This window comes from Misgurnus anguillicaudatus, chromosome 24, assembly GCF_027580225.2.
Source record: "Misgurnus anguillicaudatus chromosome 24, ASM2758022v2, whole genome shotgun sequence".
NCBI classification, from domain to species: Eukaryota; Metazoa; Chordata; class Actinopteri; order Cypriniformes; family Cobitidae; genus Misgurnus; species Misgurnus anguillicaudatus.
In genome coordinates, this window is record NC_073360.2 from 44,303,888 (window position 1) to 44,326,115 (window position 22,228).

A 22,228-nucleotide genomic window follows, 5' to 3' on the forward strand; every position below is an offset into this window, starting at 1 on the left:
AACCGGGGGTCCATGCCAATTTTGGTGACAGCGCCACCTATGGGTCATGAGATATGAAAAAAGGCTATTTTTGTGCATTACTTCTGAATCGTTTGTCAGAAAATTATGATCTTGGTATCTACGGATTCCTTGTCTCATGCCGCATCTGTCGATATGTATTATGCCGGCTTTGACCGAACCGCCTGTCCGCCATTTTGAAATTTGTCATAAATTGCTATAACTTTTGAAATATTGGACAAATCTGCGCAAAAATCGGTAGGAAGCTTCGGAATGATGTCCTGAAGGTACCTGGGAAGTCAGAGTACACCGCCACCTAGGGGTAATAAACTATAACAGTTCTTATAGAACCGCTGATAACTTCTGAATACTTTGTCTGATATTCATTTTCTTTGTGAAATTGGATTCACTGGTGTATGCCGATCGCAATGATACCTCGTTTGTCATTTTCCAACATTCTGTTCATGTGTTATTGTAAGGCATATGGTAGATGATTTTTTCGCTACTCCTTTTAGAAATTTTGTTTATTTTATGCCAGGTTCTGCTCGTATAATGTTTGGAGCAATCCGCACAGAAATGACCGAACAGATTTTTGATATTTGGTTCTTTTTCTTAGATATACCGCTCCAAAATTGACCGTGCCTGTGACGTTGTCTATTCGGCCTAGTGAACTACTGTATATTACATTTTATAGCATTACTGTACAGAATGTTCTTCTTGTTTTCAATCTCATTTGAGCTTTTTGATTCTCATATACATTGTATTTCTGTTATTTCTGATCTGTGGTATCATTTTTGCATCTTTGGTGATTGGCATATGTCAATGCTTGCATCTCTGTCAGCTCTGTCTGCTGTCCCATGAACTGTGTCAACTGAGTGGCGTATCTGGTTAGTCACACGCAATGAGATTCAGAGTTCTTTGGTTCGAAACCTGCCTGAGGCAAGTATTAATTTGTTATATTAAAGTTTTGTTCTTTCGCACCTATTCTTCTCAACCTGTCTGTAGTTCACATATGTTCTATTTTCATCATGTTTTCTATTGCTGCTTTGCACTGCAGTGGTTCTGATCTGTGATTGCTACGTTTTGGGTACTTGCTGGGCCTTGTGTTTTTGATTGGGTGCTCAATGCGCATTGGGTGATTGATACCTTCTATGTTACTTGCTGTGCTTTGGGTGCTCATTTCGCTAAAGCTGCTTGGCCCCAAATCGCTGCTTGCAGCTATATTTTAGTTTAAACTTTAAACAGACTCTTGTTTCTGTGTATTTTAATGTTGAGATGTACTGTGCTGTAAATCCGTAGGAAGTGATCTGTCCATGCTGGATATATTGATGATTTCATCACAAAAAACTCTCAGCTGAAGAAAGAGGTGGCGTTACTGGAGACAAAGCTGAGGTCAAGAGGAGATTTAGCAATGAAACGAGAGGTTTGTACAACTTAAACATCATTTACCTGAATCAGGCAACATCAAATCATTTCTAATTTTACTTTCTGTGTTGTGTTGTCAGGATGTGGATTGTTGTGAATCTTCCGTGTATGTGACTGATGATGGGAGTCTGGATTCAGTGTGGATGAGCAGAGATCAGAGCCGCACACCACAGACACTGCTGGACTCTAAACTCTCTGAAGAGAAATCCAGACACACACAGGACTCCGATCTCAGTCTGACTTTACTCTGTTATACTGAGTCAAAGCTCACAGACACTCAGGACACTACAGTGTGTGACAGTAAACAGAGCTTACAGGAGGATCAAACCTCCACAGAGTCTCTGGATTCTGTCTGTAACGCTGGAGAACAGCAGCAGATCCTGCAGACCAAACTGAAGATGTGTTCAGTTAAACTCATCGACTGCACGAACCTCATGATGAAGATTAAAACTGAACCCACAGAAATCAAAACTGAACCCACAGAAATCAAAACTGAACCCACAGAAGAGGAAGATCGCACTGAGGAAGATGATGATTTTATTCCATCAGGTATGTCTCCTAATTATTGTCGTGTTTTTTTACACTTTTAACTGTCATGTGAGCACCTGTTTTAGGTTTTCAGTCACAAACTCACTATTCAAAAGCTCCAAAATGTAAATTTTAAAGGAGTTTAGGCTATATTTAATAGGCTACTTATTGAGGAACATGCATGTTGGCTTAGTTCACCCCAAAATGAACATTTTATCATAAATCACTTACGCCTGTGTCGTCCTAAACCCCCAAGTTCTTCGATTCTCTTCAGAACACATTTTTAGATATTTAGGATGAAAACCGGGATCCCAGTAAACACAGAACGTTCCAGAAATTCTATTGGATGTAATAGTTTTAATGGGATTTTTATTGGTTGTAATGGAAATTATAATGGTCTCTACTGGTATGTGTTGCGTTATTGGATCATTTTTATGCCAATAAAAATAAATGCAAATTTCAAGAAAAGAACTAAAAAGTGAAATGAGAATAAAGAAAACCCAGCTTACATTTTTTGGTTTCCAAAACGTTGTCCTAACATTAGTTTTTTGTTCTAAAATTGTTCCCCTAACGTTAGTTTTTGGTTCCCATAACGTTATTTTTTAAGGTTGGTTTTTGTTTGCCAGGAAAGTTTTCTTTACAGAAATATAACTTTATATTTAGGTTAGTTTAACTTTACAGTAACATTAAAATAACGTTATTTTTAGGTTAGTTTAACGTTAGGGGAATGTTAAACTAAACTAAAAATAACATTCCCCTAACGTTATTCAAACGTTATCATAGGTCTACCAGTGTAGGTCTTTAAAAAAATAACTTTTATTTTTTTAAATAAGTAATTTAAAAAAAAATAAGTTTTATTACTTTTCCTGTGTTTTGCAAATTACCTTGCCATACTGTACAAATGCATAATGTAACAGAGTTAAGACAAGCAGACAAGAAATTAAATAAAAACATACTATAGCATATTTAAAGCTAGATACAATAGATACTAATAGCACAATGCATAGGTTTCTCTGCTTTTCCTGACTTCATCGTGAATACAAACGCATGTCTTGACGGTGTACTTAATAATCACATTAAGCCATTCACACCAATAGCGCATTATTATGATAATGTATCATTGCTAAGCGCGACCTTACTAATATTGCGGCAGCGTGACACATTTTTATGCCGAAAGAGCCCCCTAGTGGTCGGGGGCATTTCCGTTGTGTTGTCGTTTATTTCGTTGTGTTGTGAGCTTACGTGTGCTTTTTAAATGTTGCAGTATGTCCACCAGCCAGCCACCATAGATCAGTACTGCTGCTATCCAACAAATATTTAAGGAAATTGAAAACATCAATAAATCCATTATATTCTTTAAGTGCGCAATTCGTGTGCGCTCCACTGCTGCAGCACGCGCTTCTCTACTCCTCTCCTCCAGCACACGGTTGCGAACTCACCTTACGGTCGTTTAATTTTATCTTAGAAACAAACATTACTTTACCAATTTCTTTTCTCTCTTTCGTCATTTAGTAACTTAAATATATATATTTTAGTGGTTTTTGATCGTTTTTAAAATCTATATGAAGAGAATATAATATAAAAAAAGCTTTTGATTGATGTAAAAACGGAGAAAGTTAATATTAGGCGGCTACTGCTGTGGTAAGTGAATTAAATGTTTTATTTGTCTCCCTTTTCCTCCGAGACTTCATTAATTTAGCGAATTCTTTTATCTCTTTCTTCATTTAGTAACGTTAACATAAATATGTGTGGAAAAAAGATCTGTTGTGTAGGACTTGATGTTGATATCCCTTAATGCATACTTGAGGACTGATGAGACTCTTTGGGATGGTCAGTTGGGTGATTGTGCCCTCTGCCACGCTTCTCCTCAGTCCTTCATTCTCCTGAGGTTGCTCTTTTCTTGTAACTCGGTGCATAAACCCTTGACATGAACTAACCTTAGTCTCTAATGCCAGAATCTCACCACAACCCGACCATACACGCCAAACCGTTTGACTAAGGCCAGAAGCCCCACTGTCGTCATTAATGCAAGTTCAATGGCAAACGGTTCTGTGTGGCATACTATCTACCGATATACACAACAACACCGGACCACAAGAAAACGCCAACATCTCACCGAAACCATATGCGCCAAACCATTTGACTAAGCCCAGAGGCCCCACTGTCGGCAGGTTCAGTGGCAAACTATCTACCCCATTTACCCAACAATACCGGTCTATTGTACTTGATGTTGATATCCCTTAATACTTACCTGAGGCACCGTTAAGACTCTGTGGGTTGGTCAATTGAGTGATGGCACCCTTTGGGTTGTCAAGTGGGCGCCCTCCTTCCTGGGTGTTAAAGTTTATTTTAATGATTTGGCACCTCTTATGAAGAGAATATGATGTAAGGGAGAAGCTTTTGAAATTGTTTGAGTTAAAAATAGATTGGCAGCAAATAGGGGTGTGACAGTCATTACATAACCGTGAGACCGACGGTTATAGTTGAACACCGTCATTAGAACTATAACCGCCAAAACCGTGTTATTAAAATATTTTTATTTTTTACTATAAGAATTTTTAAATACTAATTAAAACAATTGTTCTGAGTCGGTTACACGCCTCACCATGGTTCTCACGCAGTGAAAAATACACCGCAGAGCAGACATGGACAACGCACTGACATACAGGACAGACCAGGTTACTTTTCAGTTACTTTTGAGATTAAACATATTAAACAAAGTCTCACTCACATGAACTGCCCACCCGGTCGCTCTATCACGACCAAGTGAGACAGCGGGGAACGAACCCTATCGCAGACGAGGTTGGGGAACATGAAACAAGACTTTATTAGTTTCACAATAGAGGTGGGTGATATATCGTTTAGACCAGGGGTTTTCAAACCTGTCCTGGGGGACCACTAGTACTGCACATTTTGCATTGTTCCCTTTTGTGACACACCTCATTCAGTTACCTTACACACCCAGTTCAGGTTTTGCAGGCTCTACTAATGAGCTGAAGATTTAAACCAAGTGTGTCTAATGAGGGAGACATGCAAATTGTGCAGGTACTAGTGGTCCTCCAGGACAGGTTTGAAAACCCCTGGTATAGACGATAATATCCGAATTGTTGTCTGGGCAATACGCAAAATTTGGATATTGAATATTTCATAATTTGTACAATCCGATCACCCAAACATAAAGAGCTGAAGGGCGTTAAAAAGAAAACAAATAACGCACACTATAACCTTCTAAACAATTATATGTAGCGATTTTAAGAATGTAAAGGTTTGTCGAGATGTTCATCGAGATATTCATTTTGCCAATATCTCCCACTCCTATTTCACAATTCTTTTCCCCAAACAAGAATGAAAGTTCAGTAATAATATTATGAAGCGGCGAGAACACTTTTGTGCCCAAAGAAACAAAATGAATGATTTTGTTCAGCAATTTGTTCCCCTCCTTGGTTGTTCAGTGTTCGTTCACGACCAGAAAATGGCGCATGCTGATGACGTCACCTGCTGACCAAGTTGCCAATGTTTTTTATCCGCTTTTTTATTTAAGCCATTATGCAGGGCTCCAGGCTAACATTTAAGAGGAGTGGCACTGGTGCCACCAAATTGTACAGCTGGTAGCGCTGGGCCTTAATTTGGTGGCACCAGTCATTGGGTGGTGTAAAAACAAAAAATAAACACTTAAACTAAGTCCAAACATGTTTAATGCATTAATAAATTCATTACAAATACAGACCGGATTGGTTAATCGCGCCGCAGCCGGGTTGCAGAGGTGGGCCGGAGCGCGGTTCACTTGGGCTCAGGCGCGGAAGGCTGTGGTGTGAGCGCAATCGCGCCTGAGCGCGATTCAAAAGGTGAAGACGTCAGTTGCGCGACCACTCACCTTCATCTGCCTCCTTAAAAACCTTTTGATGCGCGCAGCGGGGTTACGTGAATGTAACTAAGCAATATGATGACATGTGAGAGGGCTGTCTGTAATCGCGCACCAAACGACTCCGAATAAAAAACACATCGACTTATCATTATGGTGGGTTCCAGTGTTAAGAGAGAGATTTACTTCCTGCTCTTTTCAAAACAATCGCATCTTAATGACGAAAGTGCGCCCGGACTCGGATCGATAAAAAGTACAGTGTGAGTGCGTGTACCTGGGGGAGTAGGGAGGGGTGACAATCGCGCTGGGGCATGGTTTGGTTTGGTTTGGTTTGGATAATGTGAGTGCGCCCTAAAATAGTGACTAAACGGGACCCAGTAATGACCCACGACCCAGTAACTCTTTGTTTAATCCAATCAACTCTTTCTTTAACTGCTGCTAAAAACATGACATTTCTGAAAAAGTCATCATACATTTACATTGAGGCTGTACTGATGTTGCTCTCCTCATCAGTGTTCTTGTGTTATGAGCGCTTTTTTATTTTATATACGAGTGGTAGTTTTATTGTATATCGCGTGTAGCGCAGACAATTTGTTGCAAATTCTGAAATTGGTTTTACTACAGAACACGTACACGGGCAATACCGCATCATAGGTAGGGAGAGAGCTCGGACACAGACTCGCATCAGAACAGGTATGTGTGGGAAACACTACTGCTAATCTTTTGTTAAGTCACTCATGATGAACTTGATCAGCCGACTTCTCTGTCAGTAACATCCGTGACTGTTGACGTTTACGCGAAAAAGAGAAAGTACACGGAGTTAAAATACTTTTCACTGTTATGTGAGAGAGGCGTGCTGCAAAGAGAGGGGAGGGGGCTAGGGCTGTCACCGAATATTCTAAATTCGAATATATATTCGAATAGTGGAAAAAAAACGAATTTCTAATATGAAAACTAACATTCGAATAAATTATTATTTTTTTAAGCCCGCGGTAGTAGAGGCGTGGCTGTCTGCTTTGTGCGCCTGGTTCAGGGACAGGTCACAGTAGTCACACTGTCTGTCACGGTTAAAAGTTGACGCGTCTTGCATGGAAGATAGCAGAAAGTCGACCACAGCAGAGAAAGCGATTTTAACCCCCAAAAATCTAAAAAGCTATGTCTGGAAGTACTTTGGATTTTGGTCGGTAGGAGGTAAAAATTGTTGAGCCGTGAGATAAAGATGTTAGCATACCATTCGACCACTAGCAACATGTTGTCACATCTCGAAAATGTGAACCCAAATGAGCATGGCATCTTGTACACACTGCATATTAATTCGCTTGTCACTTCAACTTTTAATGCTTAATCCTGTTCTGTACACACACACACACTTCAGTAATTTACGGGACTGACAATCGCATTCTACAACCGCATTAACTCCCGCAAACTGCAGGGACAACCGCGTTTACAGAAACTTTGCATAGTGTGTAGCCTACATAACCGAACTGAACAACTAGTAGTTAATAAAGTGTTTAAACGTGCATCATGGACATGACAGGTTTCTCTTCTGAAGAAATAATTTATTACAAGGGGGAAAAGTCTTCTGTATGTGCGGTACAGAGAATGACAGAGGCATAAGCGTTTGCTGCTCAGTGTTGCCAGATCTTCCATTAAAAAAAACAGCAAACAAGAAAAATTCAATAATAAACCAAAATAAATCCAAACGCTTTACCTCAAAGATCAAAATATTGAGACTGGCACCTTCACATTTTAACAACACCAAAAACTTGATCGCTTCATGAGCCAAAAGCCATAAACGGTTAAGCGCTAAAATGGTATGTGAGTACAAAAAAGACGAGGACCTGGCAACATTGCAAGAGCACGCGCAGTCTTACAAATGCGTACAATACACAACGACACGACGGAGGTTTATTGCAAAACATAATGCTGTTAAATTATTTTCATCCAAGCTGTGAGTGATAAGCACGTGAGACGGCAGACCGTTGCTATGGTTATCTCCGTGTCAATCATCACATTTTCACATTTAAATGGGGTTGTCACTCCTGAAAGTTTGCAGTGTGTACGATACCACAATGTGGAACTCCAGCTAAACAGTCACGTCTTAACACTTACTTTGCATCGCCCGCCAAGCTATTTGTCTGCAACACGACAAGAGGTCATAACGGAGAAATTAATTTCGTTCATTTGTAAGGACATGAGAACGATCAGTGTCGTGGATGGAGCAGGCTTCAGGGAGTTTTGTCAAGCAATGTAACCGAGGTACCATATCACTTTGATGTCTCAGTCTTGATTTACTTGTTTTGTGTATGTAATATACGTTGTAAAATATGTTTAAACTTAAATAGACTAGGACATGACCTCGGTGTCCTCAATGGTAGCTACGGCCATGCCTTTAGAAGTAGTTATGCTCTTTATATTAATTTGTCCTGTTATTGACGTAATGCGTCGTTAAATGTCGTTAACGTCGTTAAATGTCGTTAACGTCGTTGAAAAAAATGGGCAACCAGATATTCGAATAGTTCGAATATTCGTGGGTTTTTTAGGGAGAATATTCAAACGTCATTTTTGAGCAATTTTGACAGCCCTAGAGGGGGCCAGGGGCGCGCGCCGTTAAGGGCGCTGCACACAACGAGAGAGGAAGGATGGAGGCGCGCTGAGCGCTCGCTGCAATGAATTAAGCCGTTTTAAATAGTGAAATTAAAATGTAAATGGGAATCATGAAAAATCTATTTGTGGCGGCCCGCCACAGATAAATCAATATATGGGAAACACTGACGTATGTCTTAATTAACGTAATTTAAATAAACGAATATTAGAATATTCGTTCTTTATGAGCTTAAATATTCGAATATTTAATTACTGGAAAATGCCCATCCCTAGTTTAGGCTACATTAAAACACAGACTTGAGTAAAGAAATCACATTCTTGTGCTGTAATCACCAGTGTATCACAAGTGGGTGACACTAAAGACAGGTGTAAATGATGTTTAAAATGTTTTGAGCTCTTCCACTTTCGACCACATTTAGAGGTTTTCGACTTAACACATTAGACCGAATAGTTTTTGTGGTGTGAACGCACATGTAGTCGAATGTCTTCAAACAGCCACACAAGTTCGCCTTTTCTCCCCCTATTTATCTAATCTGAGGCACTGAGCACAATATTTTACATCTTTTCTGATTTCTCGTGCAAAGACACAGTGTACAGCGCTATCTTTAGGCTTTCATTGATAAAACTAAAGCGGCTGGTCTCTGCATCTTTCATTAGTTTCATTTTGCGAGCGCATGAAAGTTGTGCAATCATTTCATCAATTGTGCTGAAATATCAGAGAAAGCTCTTACATATTCATGTAAAAAAACACTGTGCAGCATGTTTACTTACAACACAAGCAGCGGACTCTGACATTATATAATTTTTTGGCAATTTAAACCATCATTACTCCCACTCCTGTTTAAATGACAGCAGAGAGACTCGCCCACAGTCTCCACAGACCACCCCCTCACAGTATTCAGGACAATAGCGGTCGAAAGTGGACAAAAGAAACTGATGTAAATGCCAGGTATAAATGGTTGGCCATGCTTCAGACCAGCCTTCCGTCAAGCGTTAACCCTGTCGCCCCTATTTGAATGTACTGTCAGGGAGTACGGTGATATGCACCTGAGATATGATAGAAAGGTAGAGCCCGACCGATATGCTTTTTTTGGGCCGATGCCAATACAGATATTAGGGAGTAAAAAAAGACAGGCCGAAATTCTTATATTAATATTAATTAATATTATAGAACAGTAAAATAATTTTTTTGAAATGATCAGTCACAAATGTGGTGATCAAACATTTAAAATGACGTGAAGATATGTGATATAGGCAGGTGTGTTTAACAATTTAACAATAAACTTTTTATTATCCAAAATGAGTCTGACATCAGTGCACAAAACCGTAAACTTGACTTGTTATAAATAACTTTAAAACACAAACAGAACAAAAAATATATATATGAATCATTGGCAGTTTTAACGAGAATAACGTTATACGGGACTTATTGAAAAGGGAAACTTATGGAGTTATTGTTTATTAGCTTTACAGTAAGTTATGTACTTCACAAGTTAATTAGCAACTTCCCATTAAGATGACAATGCTTGACTGACAACATACTGATGTAGGCTAATGTGTAATGTAGCCTTCTGCACAACGTTTTATAACACCCACAGTGTTCGGCGCAGACTTTAGACTTTTATAAAACTAAAGTGTCTGCTCTCAAATGAATAAATTGCTCTGAAATGAACATTTTCAGTAACAACACAAGCAGCTGTAAACTCATACTATTAGTGTGCACCTGCGCATCAGTTTAAACGCGTCAGTTCTCCGCCTCACGTCATTTCTAACGTGTTTTTAACAACTCACAAGTGGACAAAAAAGACAGATTAAAAACATCAAATGTAAACGGGAATGTCTCTCTCTTGTCCACTTATAATCCAATTGACCAAACGCGCCTTAATACCAGTGACTGAAGTGAAGGGGGGTTGGCTGGTGTCACTACACAGTGACCTGGGTCACCAGTACCAAAACAGTGGAGCGCGCTCTGCTGGACAAATAAGTACTTACATCATTCAAAAGCATTTCTTTGTTCTGTGAAAAACTTTCATATCGGCTGCATATCTGCGGCTTTTACGCCAATACAGATATATCTACGACATGCTCATATCGGCCGATAAAATCGCAAAACGATAAATCGCTCAGGGGAGGGGCAGCAACAAGGGAGAGTGACTGGATGCACCGTAGACATAATTGCCAGTGCATCATATTAACATAATTATATTTAAATTTCCCAGTCGCGCCAGTGCGACCTTTAATAAAACGTAGTCGCATAGGCAGGAAAAATACTTGCAAAATGTGACTATTTACTCTCAGTCTGGAGCCCTACCCATTATTCAAACATTGTAAACAATACTAAAACAGCCTGTATAAATGCGCAAATTACTTGCCAGCGTATTCTGTACGCTGACCACTCCGTTAGTAGTAGGGCTGGGCAAAAAATTGATTTTTCGATTAATTTTTTTTTTTTTTTTAAATGTGGTCGATTCAAAATCGATTCTCAAACAGCAGAATTGATTTTTTTCTTTCATATTTATTACCGCATTGAAAACAAGATTAATGTTAATCTAATTACTAGTCGTCTTCACCAGATTTCACCCTCTTTTTTGCCTTGCCCGATGTTACCAAGGAGCGAGAGGCGAGCCTGTCATTAATTTTTTTTCTGAATCACCCACCGAATCTAGGGCTGCTCGATTATGGGAAAAATCATAATCCCGATTGTTTTGATAAAAATCTTAATCTCGATTATTTAACACGATTACTTAAATGACGGTAAAACATGCATTTATACATGGGCTTGACATTAACTTTTTTGCTCACCAGCCAAAGTGGCTAGTTGTTTTCCAAAGTTACTACCCACTCAGCATTTTCACAGGCCACAATTTTGTTGCTGGTAAAATAAATTTTATATGATTAAACTTGACTTTGGCATCTTAAAATGACTTTAATTTGAGCAAATTTACTTGGTTTAGCTAAATTTGATGCAGATTGAATTTCAAATGCAGTCTGACCACCCAAATTAGGACAACATTAGCTGGTATATACCAGGTATATCAGTATAGATCATATCATATATTTAGGTGCATAAAAACAGTCTAGTAAGGCATAAATAGATTTACATTGAATGAATATATTAAAAGTGGAGCAGGGGTGTAGAAGATTAACTGAAAAGATATACACAAAACCCCTCGACAACCACTTTAAATATTTATTAACAACAGCAGTCAAGAAATGTACATGCATTTTACTTTCAATTTGTTTATGCAGATTGTATTTTATATCCTTGATCATGTTTTCTGTTAAAAGTGATTTAAGACTTTTAATGACAACTGTCGAGAGGGAATTATTGTTGCCCAAAGTAGCTTACATTAAAATGATGCGCGAACCTCTCAGCTGGCGGGTTTCATTTGATTTCGTGTGCATTCAGGAATGCGCTGAATTTCTCTCCGCTCTTGCCCTGAGAATGTGCACGCAATATATATCTCTCCAATCACTTCCATGCAATTGTTGTATCTTTCCCGAAGTGTGTATGCGCTCAGACTGCGTCCTCTTGTGCATTCGCAAATCCATCACCTCTCGCGCGCTGGGAGGTGGCGCTTTGGTCCGCAACGCTCCGCTGAACGCGCGCGCGTCTCCACAAACGGTCCGAAATATACCCGCATTTGGCGGGTGTTAATGTCAAGCCCTGCATACATTCAATGCATTGTTTAGTATTGCTGCAGAAGGCTACACGTGTCTAAGCAGTAGTGTTTAAGTGCCAGCAGAACGCGATTCACATTTTAAACACGATCGCTTGAAATGCATATAACTTTACAAACATAAACAGGATTATTACCTAGTGACCTGACTTTAAACAGATGACTGAGCGCGCAGCTCTCTGCACGGAGAGCGGCGCCACGATCCAGCTGATATTTTAAACGTGAGGGATAGTTTGCCTCCGCTCGCTTGAAAAGCATAAAACTGAACAAATACATGAGGATTTCTACTTTGTGTGCGAGGTGCAGCTGCTTATGACGCGTCGGATTAATGACTCAAAACGAAATAACAGAAATGCGGCACACTAATCGATCTCCCTCGATTATCTTGTTTTTGCAATCGAAATGTGCAAAAATCGAAATTGAAATCGAAAAACGATTAATTGCACAGCCCTAACCGAATCTTGCTGAAACGGTGAGCGTGAACAGGAACAAATATTGGTAAGAATTCTGATTAATAATCTCCCTTGACTTTATGCCTTCACGTCCACCCGATTACCTCATAAACAGTTAAAGATTGCCTACGACCTTCTCCTCATGTCCATACGGTAATTTCTCTACTCGTTACGCAATCGTTAGCCTATTTTTACAAAAACTGCTTCTACTGGGCCATAATGTAAGATACATGGTAATGGAGCCTTTTATACATTTTCGTGTTTCTTTAGAAATAATTAATGGACAAATGGAGTCTTTAAACGCATCAGATGTAAAGTTAATCGCTGTCAAAGTGACGCCAAAATGAATGGGAGTCAATGGAATGCTAACAGCAGGTGGGGGTCGGCTAATCGATGGCGGAACCCAGGGAAGCTTCAATAAAATATGAAACCCTGTCTCCCTGACGACCACTAATGGAAAAGAGCACATGCGCACAGAACGCAGCCTTTCTAACACACACTGAACATCCAAGGAGTAGAAACAATTTAATAAAATCGTTTATATTGAGCACAAAAGGTTTTTCATCGCTTCATAATAATAATTATATTATTATTATTGATCGACTGATCCCAGATAGTACGTCTGCAAGTCTATGGGACAGACAGAAGACTCCCAGTTTTTAGGGCTGTGACGATTAATCGCGTGTCCCATTAAAAAGACCTGTCTAAAATCGATTCTGAATCGCAAGGCTCCGATTCTGTGTTTCATGCACAGTTCATGCGTGTACTACGGTGTTTGGTCAGTAGGAAGTCCTTATCAATCTAAAATCATTATGAGTCGGAGTCGTTTATAACGTGCATTTAAAAAAGCAACACTCATTAAACAAAATCATTCAAATATTCTTTATTATCATGAAAATACCTGAAACAATCTGAAGAACAGCGATATAAATATCCCCTAGACATTTCCTGGAATAGCGTTTCTTGTGGCTACTTCTTGTGTGGCACAATTGGAGTTTCTGCACAAGAGCTCCCCCTGGCTTTTGGATGTGGCGTCATTTCACCGTAATTCATTCAAATTCATTCATTGAGAAAACGCGCATTTGCACGATTAATCGTCCCAGCCCTACCAGTTTTCATCAAAAATATCTAAATGTAAAGACAATCTGAGCACTTGGGGGTTTAGAACGACATAGGGGTATGTGATTTATAATAAAATTAACATTTTATGGTGAACTATCCCTTTAAAAAAGACTTAAAAGTGATATAGAATGAATCCCAAAAAGGATTGTAAGTCTCTAAAAATAATAATAATAATAATAAATATTGCTCCATTTGACAACTCTTCAAAATAGTGGAATACTCACAAATAATCATGCATGAAATTATGTTTTGTCATTTAACACTAATTATGTTGTCTCTATTTTAATAAAATATTAACAAAATAATAAAAAAAACAATTGCTGTATATGTTTACAAATGTTGGTTTATTTGATATGCAATGACCCAGCTGTAATAACACTGACACCTGTCTTCTGTCTAGGTCAAGGTATCTTTATTTCATACCCGAAGGTAAAATTGTTTTGCAGATAAGAATTTCGTTGTCCCGAGAAAACACATATAAGATATAAAAACATAAAACAATTCACATAATACACAGATTAATAACCTCATGACAGGCTGCATCAGACACATATATTTCCCTTCCTGCATTTAACTAACTATCACATAATAAAACATCTCTCTTCTTATTCTTATTTAAAAAATCAATTGCCACTGGAACAAAAGTATTTCTATAGCGTCTCATTTTCCATCTCGGGGCCACAAACCGGTAACCCGAGGGAAGTAACTGAAACCGGTTACTTAAGGGATGTAGCTCATCATTTAAAATAGTAGTTGCCTTCCTGTACAATTGAGTTGTGTAAATGTGTTCTAGAGTCCGTTGATTTACTCCTATTATCTTACTGGCCCACTTGACAATTTGGTTTAAGGAGGTTTTGTTCTTCCCTGACAGACTTCTATACCACACCACAATGGAAAAAGAAATAATGGATTCAATAAAAGCAAAATAAAACAATGTCATCATGTGTCTGTCAATGTGAAATTTGGCAAGCTTCCTAAGGCAACTCAGACGCTGGTGACCTTTCTTACAGATCATTTCACAGTTCAAGTCAAATGTCAGTTTGCAATCAATGACTATACCTAGGTATTTGTAACTCTCCACACGATCAACAACCTGTCCTTTAATAGTTGTGGTAACGTGATCAACAGTAGAAGTTCTAAAATCAATAATCATATCTTTTGTTTTAGCAATATTTAACTGTAGATAAGAATCATCACACCAAGTCACAAAGTCCTCCACTACTGGACCATGGCCAGACTCATCCCCTTGTAACAGGCTTACTATGACTGTATCATCAGCAAACTTAATAAAAACTCTGTTTTCATGGAAGCTTTGACACAAGTTAGTATACAAAATGTATAGCAAGGGTGAAAGAACACAGCCTTGTGGAGATCCAGTAGATACACTTAATACATCAGAAAAAGTACTGTTTACTTTTACCTTCTGCATTCTGTTGGTTAAAAAATCCAATATCCATCCCACTAAGTTATAATTCAACTCATACTCAAGCAATCTTCTGGCTAGGATGTGGGGTTGAATAGTATTAAAAGCAGAAGAAAAATCAATGAACAACAGTCTTGCATGTGTATTCTTTCCCTCTAGGTGTTTAGTCAGTAAATTTAATAAAACAAGTGAAGCATCCTCAACACCTCTCTCTGCTTTATATGCAAATTGCATGGGGTCAAGGACTTGTCTAGCCTTACTCAATAACTCAGTCTTTACAAGTTTCTCAAATGATTTCATAACTAAGGAGGTAAGGGCTACTGGTCTCAGATCATTGAGCACCTTAGGGTTATTACATTTAGGAACAGGAGTGATAATTGCCTCTTTCCACAGGCTAGGTACCTTTTGTGTCTGTAATGATAAATTAAAAATCTCAGAAAAAATAAAACTTAGTTGCTTAGCACAGTGCTTTAAGGTTCTACCACATATGTTGTCTGGACCCGAGCTCTTGTTCACCTTAGTGGAGAGAAAAATTTTCTCTACTGCTGCTTGTTCCAAGACTAAGTGGGAATCATCTTTACACAGGCTCCGTAATTCATCTATTTCATCTTTAAAATTAAAACATTCAAATCTCGAGGAAAACCTGTTAAGAGCATTTGAAAGATCAACATTGGATTTAAAACCCTCTATACACACAGTGCCCTTATTCACATTGTGTTGTAATCCCACAATTTTCTTCATGCCAGACCAGTGTTTCCCACAGGATTTTGAGGAGACTGTGGTGGTGATGACGTCACCCGCTAATTAGCATATATGGGACGTCATCATGTTGTGTTTGCGTTTGATCTAGTGTCGGCACCTGAAATATGTTTCACTTCTACTCTTTGATTTGTATCTGTATTTGATCTGTATTATATATCAAATTATATTTTAAACCGAATTAAGCTGTTTTAAATGGTAAAATAAAAATTTAAATGGGAATCATGAAAATTCTATTTGTGGGGGCCAGTGTTGATTCTGTGGTGGGCCACCACAAATAAATCAATGTATGGGAAACACTGCAGACCAAGCTGAGCCTAAATTATTGTCTGCCAGATTTTTCTCTAACTTAACTTTGTATGCTTGCTTAGCTTTAAAAATCTCTGTTCTTACTTCTCTCCTTGCCATGCTTCTCTCTAAACCTACCCCCTGCTTATAGGCTAGCTTCTTATTCTGCAAACTAATTTTTACTGATTTTGACAATCCACGGTTTAGCATTTGGGAAAACCTTAATTTTACGTGTAGGCACAATCATATCCTCACAAAAGGTTATATATGAACATACAACATCAGTCAATTCATCAATTTGTTCAAAAGAGTCTTTTAACACCTCCCAGTCTGTGCAATCGAAACACCCTTGCAGGCGGGTGACCGAATCTTCAGACCACATTTTAACTTCTTTAAACTGAGGTTTTTCTCTTTTAAATAAAGGTTTATAAATCGGAAGGAGCTGCACACAGTTATGGTCGGCAGATCCTAATGCTGACAATGCCACCGACTTGTATGCCCCCTTTACATTCCCATAGCAGAGGTCCAGCATTTTATTATATCTTGTTGGGCATGTGATGTATTGATGAAAGTTTGACAGGGCCTTTTTGAGTGACACATGGTTAAAATCTCCCATAATAAGATTCGGCGCCTCTGGAGAAATGTTCTGAAGTCCTTGAACAACATCAGATACAATATTCGTTGCATTGACGTTGTTAGCTTTAGGATGAATGTACACAACAGTTATAAAAACTTGTGGAAATTCCCGTGGCAAATAAAATGGACGAAGGGATACTGACAATAACTCAATATCAGGTGTACAGATTTTCTCCCGAATAGTCACCGCAGTACAATAGCGCTTATTAACATAGAGGCACACACCCCCACCACGGGATTTACCTGTGATCTCTCCGCTTCTATCCGTACGAAATGGAATGCCAAATCCACCAATACACAAATCGTTGTCGAGGTCCTGCTCTGTTAGCCAAGATTCTGTGAATGCCATCACACAGCTGCTTCTGTATTCCTGAAGAAAACAAACATTCCCGTGCAACTCGTCCAGTTTGTTCCGTAATGACTGAACATTCCCCAAAACCATTGAGGGCAGTGGGATACGGGTAAGCAGTTTACGCCGTAGTCGCTGACGAACGCCTCCCTTTTTCCCACGCTTCCTCTTTTTACCTTTCCCAGCATCAATTCCCGGGGCAGATTTACGGTTATTCCTCCGAAGTATGCCATCGGGAAGCTGAGAAAGCGAGCACTGACCATCAAACAAACCCGGCGTGTTCCAAGCCAATAATTGATCCCTGGTATAGTGAATCCTGGCCGGAACAACGGTTCCATGGCAAACAAAGTTCAAGTTCAAAAATATCCACAACGCGATTAAAATGATCACTTCCATGGTCCCAATGAAAAGTATGTGTTTGAACAAACTCAGTCATGAAAACACAAACCTTTAAACGTAAAACATGTACACAGACGCTCTTTTAAAAGTAAAACATAGGACGCCGAAATTTCTACTGCTGGTCGCCGCATGCGCAAGCGTCTATATGTGTGAATCTAGAAAAAGATACAGAATCTCAATTCTTCATCCTTCTTTGTGTAAATAAGAGTGAAAAGACAATTTAATTGTTTCATGTTTCTTTCAGATGTGAAGAGTGATTCATGTTTGGATATAGAAATAACGTCCTCAACATCAAAACAGCGATTGACGGCACAAACTCTTTCCTGCATCACCTGTGGAAAGACATTCAGCTCACAGAGACATTTAGAGAGACATGAGAGAAAACACACAGAACAGAAACGGTTCACCAGATCTGAGATCAGCTTTACTACCTTACAAGAGAAGAAACTTCATTCAGAAGACCACAGAGAGAAGAAGAAGAAGAAGCAGATTCACTGTGAGCAGTGTGGGAAGATTTTTGTCTCTTCCTCTAAACTAAATGTTCACATGAGGATACACCGTGATGAAAAGCCTTTCAACTGCACTGAATGTGGAAATTACTTCAGAACTAAACAAAATCTTAAAGTTCACCAAAGAGTTCATACTGGAGAAAAACCTTACGAGTGTCCTCACTGTGAGAAGAGATTTAGCTGTAAACGTGATCTGAAGAGACATGTGCTTTTACACACCAATGAGAGACTGTATCAGTGCAGTGAATGTGACAAAACCTTTAGGTATTCATGTTTATTAAAATCACACCAGAATACTCACATTAAAGAGAAACTCTATCAGTGTTCACACTGTGATAAACGTTACGGTCATAAAAGTCATCTGATAATCCATGAGAGAGTTCACACTGGAGAGAAACCTTACGTCTGCGCTCACTGTGGGAAGAGTTTTTCTAATTCATCTCAATTAATAGTTCATCAGAGAGTTCATTCTGGAGAGAAACCTTTTCACTGTAGTGTCTGTGGGAAGAGTTTTAGTCTAAACCATAACTTACTAAATCATCAGAGACTTCATACAGGTGAAAAACCTTTCAAGTGCTCTCAGTGTGACAAGACATTTGCTCAGTCACGTTACTTACAATCCCATCAGAGAGTTCATATTGAAGAGAAACTTCATCACTGTAATGTCTGTGGGAAGAGTTTTAGTCAGCAGACTAACTTACTAAATCACCAGAGAATTCATACAGGTGATAAACCTTTTAAATGCTCTCAGTGTGACAAGACCTTTGCTAAGTTAGTTTACTTAAAATCCCATCAGAGAGTTCATACTGGAGAGAAACTTCATCACTGTAGTGTCTGTGGGAAGAGTTTTAGTCATCACTCAAACTTCCTAAGGCACCAGAGACTTCATACAGGTGATAAACCTTTCAAATGCTCTCAGTGTGACATGACGTTTACTCATTCACGTAACTTAAAAGTCCATAAGAGAATTCATACTGGATAAAAACCTCATCACTGTATTGTTAATCAACAGTCAGTTTTTGTAAAGCTCCAGTGACCTTAATAAGGTTATGACAATATTGTTAAAAAACAAGTTAATGATAAAATAAGAACAAATAATCAAATTATGATCAAGTAACCAGGCTTGGGAGGGTTACTTTAAAAGTGTATTCCGTTACAGTTACAAATTACTTCATAACAAAGTATTTAGTAAGCACAATATAAAAGTAATTTAACTGATAACTTTTTGATTACTTAAAACAACAACTTTTATTTATTAAGAATTTAACAGAATTTTATTTAAAGGACTATACAGGCATCGGCTACAGTGTGGTATTACAGATTGGAAGGAAATAATAAAAACACAACATTAAAAAAATTCTACACAATCTATATATTAGTTTATTTTAATATAGGCCTACTATACATGTTGACTTAAGCCGTGATCTTTCTTAATTTGCCTGACTGAACTTGGTCCATTGGCAGTGGGAGTTCCTCTGCGTTACCTAGCAGTGAAAAACGCTGAGAAGAGATTATGAAAGGAAATGTAGGTACTAAAAAGGGTACTCTCCTAATTTCTACAGATTTCAGCATCACTAGAAGACTAACAATTGCGATCATACAAACCACTAAATTTTAAAGCAGTAATAAACACTACATACTAGGGTCATTCTACAGAAATGTCCACTTTTGGTATGTCAAGATGTCTTAATGTATTTTTTTTTCTAACATTTAAACTTGGACCACATTATTAGATTACTCTTTGACTATATGAGTACAAATGATAGCTTAATGATTTTTTTTATTTTTTGTGTGCATGTACTTAAAGACTGCATACACCATTTTTTTGTCACTTATGTTACCTTACTTCTTTAGCAATATTAAAGGTGTTAATGAAATATTATTTATAATTTTTCAGCTTTAAAGCTTAATTCTTAAGTGTAGCAGAATTCAATGCATTTAAAATTATCATCATGTCACGTGAAAGATTTTATTTAATGTGAAAGAAAAAAAAACGCAGTAACACCAGTGACACAACAAATCACCAGTGACAGTAACACCAGTGACAATTTTCATGAAAACTGCATTTAACAAAATTGCTGCTTCAAAGTATCAAACCACATGTTGTCAATCATGTTATACTCAATAAATTAAGTAGTTTAATCCATTTGTATTCTAGTTTTTTGCAATTCCCAAACAATAAAGGAGGTCATACCAGTGACTTAAACTAAAAGCTTCATATGAAATCATGAGATGAATGAAAAGATTTCTGATAACTGAAAAGAGACAGTGGACTTACCATGGACTTCTCTTCATAGATCTCCAGGAAAGTGAAAGAAGGAAGTCAAGTGATGTCATCAGCGTGATTTTTATTTAAAAATAAAAGCTTTTTTGTTAAACGGTAACACCAGTGACACAACTCCAGGGGACTACTACTTTCATTATATATTTTATAATATTTAGCCTATATAGCATTTTGTTTTTAAAGTAATTTACATCATGTATTTGATAGTTATGGACACATTATTGTATTTTAAATTGAAGAAAACACTGTTTTTGATCTCAAAATTAAGCATTTTCCCTCTGTACATATATGAGCACTTCTGTTGTGCTTGGAATTCTAATTAATTAATAAAAATCAAATATTACATTGATGGCTCAAGAAAGTGTAATTGTTCAAATAACATATTGTTTCGTTTTAAAATATAAAAAATTGTAACCCTAACGTGTTATATTTCTGTAAAGGCTAGGGACAGAAAAAATGACATTTTCGTAAAATAATAGAAAGTATCTGTCAACGACTCAGCAGTGATAAATTTATGAATTTCTTCAAAATTAGTAATGTTAGAGAACAAATAAAATCATGCAACCGCCTTCTAAGCCATGGAATTAGATGAGCACTAGTTAACCCAAAGATCAACTCCTATTTATTACAATAACTAAACAAGATTGCTCAAAAATCATCTAAAACAACAACATGCTTGATCCTAATCCTACCAATCTATTAAAAGAGAAGATTGTGTTCATTTTACAAGACTTATGGATATGCTGTTTGATTTATAATTATTAAGATTATCATTTACTCTGCTGTGCATGAACAAAGCTGTTCCTCAATTTGTGTTTTTTCAATTTGAAAGCTGCTGCTTGCACTGGGACCTATAGACTTTCTCTTAAATTTTGATTCAATTATTTAATCGGCTGCATATTATGTTGTGGATATATTTCTTAAATGTATACTGCAGTCCCTTTGGTCTTGCTCTTAGATATTTCACCTGTTCACCAAAAATTACCAATTATTTCCTTGGGAATGTCTGACACCGGTGCAAACATACTGTAATTGGCAATTTGTTGATGCTTCAGTTATTATAAGGTGTGAACCAATTTCTATGATAATGAAATGGTCCGAGTGAGACAGTTGGTGAGATGGTAATGTTGATGGGATTAAGGGTTGGTGAAACTGAAGGATTGGGAGTGGCAGGGTTACTTCCTTTCAATGTTTTCATGTTAAATGCTTTCAAATTTGAGTGATTTGTTTTCCATTGAAGGGTCTGCCTGACCGCTAAAATGTGTATGAATGCAATGTAGGGCTGTGAGTCAGACTTGGGCTTGGGCTCTATGCTCTGATTTGAAGATCGCTTCTGCAATAAAGACTACAGCTCGAGGAAATTCAAGTCTCTTGGTCTTCGCTAAAAAGATTTACAACACAAGAGAACGCAAAAATTTAGCTAGAGAATGCAAAAGCTGTTCAAATAAAATGTCCTCTCATCCCAAATATTGACCACTATCATGTCCTCTAGGGGCTCTGTACAAGTATGGTCAGAAATCATCACGAGCTATTTTATAAACTAATGACTAAATAAAAAGAAGGGGTGGGAAAATGTGCTGAAAAAAGAAAATAAAGAGAAAACATCAGACTTTTAAAGTTATAAAGAAAGGAACATAAAAAATACAATTATGATCAGATTAAGAATACCAGCACAAAATGTTTTTACAACTTTACACAATGTTGTATTTTGGTTTTAATTAGGTAAACATAAAAATCACACCCTTAATTTAAAAACGTTGTAAAAACATCTAATTGGTTCATTTTCTTTAAGCGGTCAATAAACTTGATCACATCTGTTCACTACAAAAACAAAACCAGACTAAAATGCAACATTTGTGAGACCTTTTGTTTAGGTGTTAAAATACGGTAACGTAATCACAATGTTGG

General features: G+C 37.8%; 1 protein-coding gene across 1 annotated transcript; it reads left to right on the plus strand.

Moving 5' to 3' along the window:
* Nucleotides 1–1,227: 1,227 nt before the first annotated feature.
* Nucleotides 1,228–19,726, plus strand: LOC141361747 (uncharacterized). Its single transcript, XM_073863498.1, has 3 exons — nucleotides 1,228–1,420; nucleotides 1,503–1,971; nucleotides 17,772–19,726. Exons 1-3 carry the CDS (start codon nucleotides 1,409–1,411, stop codon nucleotides 19,016–19,018), a joined length of 1,728 nt encoding a protein of 575 aa, XP_073719599.1. The 5' UTR covers nucleotides 1,228–1,408; the 3' UTR covers nucleotides 19,019–19,726.
* The last annotated feature ends 2,502 nt before the right edge of the window (nucleotides 19,727–22,228 follow it).